Consider the following 8474-nt stretch of genomic DNA (forward strand, 5'->3'; position numbering starts at 1 on the left):
TTTTTGTTAAAATCTGTATTGTACTGTAGGGCCACTTTGAGTCCCATTGTGAGAGAGATCAAAATTAAAATATTTAAATAAATAAACTTGGTACTTGCCTGAAGGAGACCCATCACAACCATGTGAAACCACCGGTTCCATTTGGTGCTCGGGAACACTGAGATATGCCCCAGATCATGTTGGAGCCAACCATACTGGATCTGAAAAGTAACATAGGTTGATCATAAAGGTAAAGCTGACTCCTAGTAACTAAATAAATGTTGTACTGTTCTATCTATGCCTGCAGGCCCTATTCCACCCTGCCCTGCAAGGTTGTCCTAATGCCTGGGGAGGCTTTTCATTCTCTCCCTAGCAGGGCTCTTTTTATAGCAGGTACTCATTTGCATATTAAGCGACACACCCCTAATGTAGCCAATCCTCCAAGAGCTTACAGTAGCTCCTGTAAGAAGAGCTCTGTAAGCTCTTGGAGGATTGGCTACATTAGGGGGTGTGGCCTAATATGCAAAGGAGTTCCTACTACAAAAAGAGCCCTGCGTGACCTGCCACCACCAACTGAGCTTTGTAGGAATTGCCCGCTGGGAGGGTCAAAACTCCCAGCTTCCCTTCCAAGTTCTGAGGCCTTGCCTCTGTGTCTCCTGCTGCCCAATGCCTGATCACCATGGGGACAGTTTACTGCCTTGGAGGAATAGCCATTTGCCAACTGCCTGTCTTCTCCCTGATGCTCCTCTTAGAATACTGTATCCAAGATGGTCGAGGTCTATGTGGTACAGAGAACCACTTCCAGCATGAAAAGTTATAAAGTTTTTATTAGAAAGAAAATGTTCATAAGCATACTTTCAGCACAGCACCAGATTAAGCAAGGAGCTCAAGAAAAATTGATAAAATACAATTCTTGGGACCCTCTCTCGATACATGCCCTATCAGATGTGAAAATTATAGGACAGGCTTTTTAGCATAGGATGTTATAGATCTCTTCAGAGTTACCATTACCTTGAAGCTTCCTCCAGCTCTCCAGGACAGCACATGGTTAAAATGGCTGCCTGCTCCAGACCCCAGTAAAGAGTTCTGTCTACTCTGATGGACCCAGCATGACAGAGAGCTTCCTCTTAGCTCCCCTGAGTTTCATCTTCTCCCTTTCCCCTCCCACTGACCCAGTTAGGCCAGGTCAAGGAAGATTTTCCTGAAGCCTCAAGAAGTTTCCTTCTTGCAGCCTCTCTAGTAGTTAATTCCTCCAAATTTCTGTTCCCTGCTTGAAGGGAGGGGGAGACTGGACCCTCCTATTGTCTCTAGCTAGACCTGTTAGCATTTGAATGAACGTGGGCTGAGGTACACCTGGAAAGCAATTGAACTGACTTCTTCCCTTCCTTCCTGTTCTCTGCCCAGAGAGGGGAGGAAAAAACGTTTAAAATGCAGAGTTTTGCTCATTTCAAACCTCCAAAAAAATGCATTTCTTCACAATGCCTATTCATTTACATGTATGTCTTAAAAGCAACACTAGTTATCCAATGTACTTCATTACTACATTCCCACCAACACTCCCTCTGGACATCCAACAACAGGGCATAGAGGCTGAGGCCTTCCCCTGATGTTGCCTCCTGGCTCTGAGATTCAGAGGATTACTACTTCTGAATGTGGAAGCTCCCCTCAGTCACCATGGCTAGTAGCCACTGATGGACTCCATGAATCTATCTAGTCCCCTTTTAAAGCAGTTTACTCCCGTGGCCATCACTCCATCCTCTGGCAGAGAATTCCACATTTTAATCACTCTCTGTGTAAAGTAGTATTTCCTTTTGTCCATCCTGAACCTACTGCCCATCAGTTTTGTTGGATGCCCTCAAGTTCTACTATTTTGGGAGAGGGAGAAAAATTTCTCTTTTCAACTGTCTCCACCTCATGCATAATTTTAAAAATCTCTATCATGTCCCACTTAGGCCCCGGCCACACGGCCAGGAAAAAGCGTGGCGGAAGCGTGGCTGTTTGCCCCGGGGCAAAATACCATGCTGCTGCGGGATCAGACGTCTCGGTGAGGTCCCGGCGAGGTCCCGTGGTTAGGGTGGAGCTGCCGATCACACGAGTATCCGCACCTCCACCGAGAGCATCCGGCCGATGGGAAGGGGATGGAACGAGCAGCCGCCTCTGGGAGGGCCGTGCACAGCCCACTCCGGGCAGGGTCCGTGGGCCACTCACAAGGAGGAGGGGAGGGGGAGTAACCCACCAGATCCCCCTCCCCACCAGCAGCCCTCCCGTCCTCCCTCCCTGGGACACGCGGCCCGCTCTCCACCTGGCCGCTGCCGCTCACCCCCATCGCAGCCCCCCATGGTCCTCCCTCGACCCCAACGACGCCGCGCATGTGCTGTTGGGTGCTTCTGGAGGTATGGGGGGGAACAACCCGGCGGGTGCCAGATGCCTCAGGAGTCCGGCAGGGACACGATCAGGCGCCCGCTCTTGCTGCGCGGTTCCCGGAGGGTAGTACCTCCGAGGTACTAGTTTTTTACTGCGCGTCTTCGGAGGGTAGTCACGGGTCAGCCACGGGAGCTCTACGCTCCCCAGATGTTGCGGTGAGATTGTGACCGGAAAGTCCGCCTATCTTCCATTTATGCAACATGGTTAATGCTCCATGTGACCGCAGCCTGTTATCTCTTTTCTAAACTGAAAAGTCCCAGACTCTTCAGCCTTTCCTCATACAGAAAGTGCTCCAATCATCTTGGTTGCCCTTCTCTGGTCCCGTCCACACGCAGAATTAACCAATTTTAAGGGCGCGATCACATGGGAACATCTGGCAAGCATCCTGCTCCTGTCAGCAACCCATCGCACCCCGCCGAAGAAGCGGGGTTAAAAAATACCTGGGAAAGTGCAGTATCAAATGGGTTTGTGACAGGCCACAGACAGAGTGTCCTGTGTGATCGCTCTAGTGCGCTCCGATTGCGTCACTGATCCCTCGATGAAGTGCACCGGCAACACGTGGCAAAGAAGAAAAACCCACTTCGCCTGCCATTGCATCTGATCATGCAGTGGCGGGTCAAATTACTGCGGCGCAAATAGCCTCAGTTCCCCCCCCCCGGTGCATTTTCCAGCATGTGTGGCTGTACTTTTTCCCCTGTACTTTTTCCAGCTCTGCAGTGTCCTTTTTGAGATAAGGTGATCAGAACTGTACACAGTATTCCAAATGAGGCAGCACCATAGATCTATACAAGGACATTACAATATCAGCAATTCTCAATCCCTAACATAGAGTTTGCCTTTTTCACTGCTGCAGCACACGGGGTTGACACGTTCACTGAACTATCCACAATGATGACCCCAAGATCTTTTCCCCTCTCAGTCTCAGCCAAGTCAGACCCCATTAGCCTATACTTGGAGCTGGGATTTTTTTGTGCATCACCTTAGATTTACCACCATTGAACTTCATTCACCACAGTGTCACCCACTCATCCAGTTTCTGGAGGTCCCATTGGAGCTCTTCACAGTCAGCTTTGATTTTCACCATCCTGAACCATTTTGCATCATCTGCAAACTTGGCCACCATACTACTCATCCCTGCTTCCCAGTTGTTTAGGAATAAATTAAATAGTACCAGCCCTAATATTGATCCCCACTGCTTAATTCCCTCCATTGTGAGAAATGTCCATTTATTCCTATTCTTTGCTTGCTGTCATTTAACCAGTTTTTAATCCATAAGACAACCTGCCCTCTTATCCCATGACTGCTAAGTTTACTCAGGAGTCTATGGTGAGGTACCTTGTCAAAAACCTTTTGAAAGTCCAGGTATATAAAGTCTACCAGGTCACCGTTGTCTTCATGCTTTTTCACTTTCTCAACTCCATAAGGTTGAGGAGGCAGGACTTCCCTTCCCTCAGCAGGCTTTGTTCCTCTGTGTGCCTAACAATTCTGTCTTTGATGACAGTTTGTACTAATTTGCCTGGGACAGACATTAGGTTGACTAGTCTGAAATTTCTTGGTTCTCCTCTGGATCCCTTTTTTAAAAATTGGTGCCACATTTGCTACTCTCCAGTCTTCTGGTACAGCACCTGAATGTAGTGATAGGGTTAGTAGATCAACTATATCACATCTAAGTTCCTTAAGAACTCTTAAGTGCAGGGGTCATTTGGGGGGGGGACGCGGGGGGACGCCATCCCCCCGGGTGAGGTGCGGGAGGGCGGGGCCTGGAGCTCCCTGCTGGTGCCCGCTGGAGGTCGCCGCCGGCTGTGGGGAGGACACACTTCCGGTGATGTCAGGGGGTGTGGCATATGCTAATGAGTTATGCTAATGAGTCCCCCTAGCTCTTTTTCTACGAAATGACCCCTGCTTAGGTGTATGCCATTGGGTCCTGGAGGGGAAAAAATTGGCTCAGTTCTTCAGACTCCCTTCCTGAAAATAGGGGCTGTGGCATGGGTCTGTGCCCCACACTTTCCACAGTGAACACAGAAGCAAAAAAGTCATTGAGCTTCTCTGCCATCTCTCCATCTTCCTTTAGCAATCCCTTTATTCCTTTGTCATCCAAAGGCACTACTGCTTCTCTGGCTAGTTTCCTTTCTGGGGGCCCCGGTCACATGTGCCAGAAAACGCAGGGGGGAGGCATGGCTATTTGCGGCGGTGCAATTAGACCCGTGACAATGTGATCAGAGGCGTCGGCAGCAAACCACGGTTCTGTCCCTCGGTGCGTGCGCTTCACCAAAGATGGCCGGAGGGGAAAAGCCACGGCGGCGTGATTACACAGACGGAGTCCGTCAGCAGCCTGTGGCAAACCATTTGCCAGTACTTTTTGGCCAGGTACTTTTTAACTGTGCATTTTCAGAGGGATGTCACAGGTTGGCCACAGGTGTACTACGCCCCCCAGATGTTGCGGTGGGATCGTACCTGGAAAATCCGCCCAACATTCGTGGCTCTCCCACGGCAAATTCGCTGCGTTAACAGGGCCTGGATATAGTTTTTAAAAATATTTATTGTTTGTCTTGATGCTTTTAGCAACCCACTAAAATCTCCTTTTTGCATGCCTAATTATTGGCTTACATTTCTTTTGCCAGAGCTTGTGTTCCGTCTTGTTCAATTCATTGGGGCAGACCTTCCATTTTTAAAAAAGAAGCCTCTTTACTTTTTATAGCTTACTTGACTTGTGTTGTTAACCACTCAGTTCTTCTTTTAGAAGAAGACGAAGAAGAAGAGATTGGATTTATACCCCCCCCTTCACTACCCAAAGGAGTCTCAGAGTGGCTTACAATCTCCTCTCCCTTCCCCTCCCCACAACAGACACCCTGCGAGGTAGGTGGGGCTGAAAGAGCTCTGACAGAAACTGCTCTTTTTCAAGGACAGCTCTTATCAGAACTACGGCTTGCCCAAGGTCGTGCAGCCAGGTGCAAGTGGAGGAGTGGGGAATCAAACCCAGTTCTCCCACTTAACCACTACACCAAACTGACTTGGCAGTGCATTTCCTAACTTGTGGAATTCAATCTATTTGGGCATCAATTAGTGTGGCTTTAAATAGCTTCCAAGCATCCGCCAGGGATTGGGCTCTCTTGTGTTTCCCCTTCAGCTTCCTTTTTACTATTCCCCTTCATTTTTGTAAGGTTCCCTCTTTTGAAATCAAATGTTACAGTTTTGGACTTTAGGGGTTAACTTTCCATTGACCTGAATGCTGAACTTAATAGCATTGTGGAGTTTGAAAGCCATATTGAGGGGACAGTGTGAACTCTACTGTGCAATATAATTTCATTAATATGGAAACATGGAGTCTGTAGGAGAAGAATTATGCAATGTTCTGGAATGCTAATTTTATTTCTTTGTTTATTTGACCTGCTTAGATTCTGCCTTTTGATTCTTGCCTCCCACCAAGCTGCTTATATAATGTTAAAATGCTATAATAAAACAGCAGTAATGTCACCGAGAATAATTAAGGATGCTTGAACACTCACCAGTACAGCTAATGCCCTGCTCCCTGGTTATAACCATGTGGCCAGCTGCTCAACTGGTTGTTCTTTTGTGCACGAGAGGTTGAACTCTCTTTGTTGGGCCTGTCCCCTCCCCTGCTGTTTGGCAAGTCCTCCTGCACCTTTCCTTAGAGCCTCACCACCATCCCTGCTGCTCCACAGGGCCCTCGGTGTCTACTCGCCTGCACAAAAAAGCCACGACCACTGCCACCACCAAGTACCGCCTCCCATGCCTTCCTTGTCACCATTTGGTGGCTGCTGCTGCTGAGCACTGAGACCGTGGTGAGGCAGGGAGATCCAAGACTTGGCCCCTAGTCAGTCACAGCAGTCAAACACTGTGTACTTGAGAGCCAGTTTGGCATAGTGGTTAAGTGTGTGGGCTCTAATCTGGGAGAACCGAGTTTGATTCCCCACTGCTCCACTAACAGCTGCTGGATGATCTTGGGCAAGCAATAGTTCTGGCCAGAGCTGTTCTGGAAAGAGCAGTTTCTGTCAGAGCTCTCTCAGCCCCACCTACCTCACAGGGTGTCTGTTGTGGGGAGGGGAGGGGAAAGGAGTTTGTAAGCCACTCTGAGACTCCTTTGGGTGGTGAAGGGCGGGGTATAAATCCAATCTCTTCTCTTCTTCTACTTGCCTACCGAATCTTCCTGGTTTGTGACTTCTCTAATAGTAACAAAGCATCTCTTATATCAAATTCTGAATTTGGGCACAAAATGTAGATGAATAAATACGCATAAAAAGTCCTTGACAGACAAGTGGCATGTTTCTACAGACCAGGTTTGCAGAGTGGAAACGTTTTTTAAAAAGATGAGTTGTGGTTAAAATTTCTCCAAAACAGAGAATGCTGAATGAGATGCCATGAAATATTCACAAGATTACAGAACCTGCTGTAGGAACTGCATAGCAGTCGAGGCACAAGAGCAGGGGTGCCCAACGTGGTGCCCATGGATGCCATTGGGGGGGTTCGTGTACCATGAACCTTCATGAATTTTGATGCAGTTCACAGTGGTTCATGAAAAGCAGAATGCAGGGGGTTAAACCACTGCTTTCTGCTCTTCCTGAAAAACAGCTGGGAGCCATTTAAACCACTGATTTCTGCTCCCTGTGAAAAGCCTTTAAAGTGACTGCACAAGAAAGCCCAAAACAGCTGAGCGGTGGGGAGCAGACCAACACAAACTGCATTTTTCTAGTTCATGGCTATCCCTAGTCCCAGCAGCAGGGACACGAACATGACAGGATGCGTGGGGCAAAGCAGAGAGAAACCTAGGCAGGCAGGCAGGCAGGCAGGCAGGCAGGCAGAGTATAAAAATGCGGGGAGGGGAAGAAAAGACTGGAAAGAACAAGTGTCCCCCAGCAGCCCTCAGGCCGGAGCACCTGGAGCAGTCTTGGGAGGCGGATTGGCAAAAAGCAAAATCAAAAGCGCAGGAACTCTAGGGAATTCCAAGAATGGAGCCGGTTCCTCTTCCACAGCCCAAAATGTGACCCACGAACCCTGAGCTTGCTTTTTCTCTTTTGTGAGTCTGGCCTCCGCACTCCTTTAACGAGGCAGCCCTGAAGCTTGGGGCGGCGGGAGTTTCTTTGCACGCAGCTTGTGCGGCTGGCTGAGTGCATCTTTTGCTTGCCCACCTCTCGCCTCTGCACCTCATCTTCTGCCAGGCATGGAGGAGCCCAGCTCGCCCAGGCTTCTTGCCTCCTGCTGCCTTGGCCCTCTGGTGCACGGGTGAGTCCCCAAAGTTTGACTCTTCCCCTACAAGTCTCTGGCGCTGGAGGTATTCGCCTCCTTCCCTCCTGCCTGCTATGGCTGCATAATTGTGAGAGATTTCTTAACATAGTGTTCCTGCCAGGGAAGCTGGGGACCCTGCCCATGAGTCTCCATTTCATCCTCACAACAACCCTGTGGGGTAGGTTAGCTAGAGAAGGGGAGATTTGGCCTGGGGTCACTCAGCCAGCAGAGTGAGAATACAAACCTGGGTCTCCCCACATCAATCTGCAACTCTGACCACTGTGCAGTGCTGCCTCTACTGATCTGTAATGTTCCAGAGGTGTTGTAATGTAATACTCAGTTTCTCAAACAAGTGTATGCCTGTCTGTTGGTCCACTTAGGAGTCTTGATCCTGGTTGTGTGGTGGGCTAGTTGTGGCAAATGGTAGGGAAGCTCAGTATTTCTGTATACAGTTGTAGGGGCTTTATTGCAATGTGGTATGGCCTGATATTATGTTCTTATTCCAGTGTGGGGTGTGTGGGGGGCAATGGAAGCTGAGTGATAGGGTCTCTCCAAGTGATTGCCAGAAGTGAGATGCGTCCTGGTCTTGTGTCTTACAGATAATCTTACAAATAGTCCTTTGCATTTATATCATGCTTTCAACTTTAAAAAGGATCATAATGCTGATTGTGTGAACTTAGGCAAATCACGAGAGGTAGAGCAGGAAGGGTTGCATCAGTGCTTAGTGCTCGTGGCCCTTTCTTACACGCCCAGGGAAATGCTGATCGCCACTTTGGGACCAGGAAGCAATTTTTCTCCAGGCCAGTTTGCCCCCCAGTGATCCTGGA

At 48.9% G+C, this 8474-nt stretch overlaps 1 protein-coding gene across 1 annotated transcript in view; it reads right to left on the reverse strand.

Annotated features, from left to right (window-relative positions):
• The window catches only part of LOC107108850 (fatty acid desaturase 1-like), a 49756-nt gene that overhangs the window by 26949 nt on the left and 14333 nt on the right, over window positions 1–8474 (reverse strand). Inside the window, exon 4 of the mRNA XM_015409372.1 lies at window positions 99–200. Within this exon, the coding sequence (XP_015264858.1) occupies window positions 99–200 (102 nt within the window). The remainder of the gene's footprint in view (window positions 1–98; window positions 201–8474) is intronic.

This window comes from Gekko japonicus, unplaced genomic scaffold (assembly GCF_001447785.1).
Source record: "Gekko japonicus isolate JY-2015 unplaced genomic scaffold, Gekko_japonicus_V1.1 scaffold730, whole genome shotgun sequence".
Lineage (NCBI taxonomy): Eukaryota > Metazoa > Chordata > Lepidosauria > Squamata > Gekkonidae > Gekko > Gekko japonicus.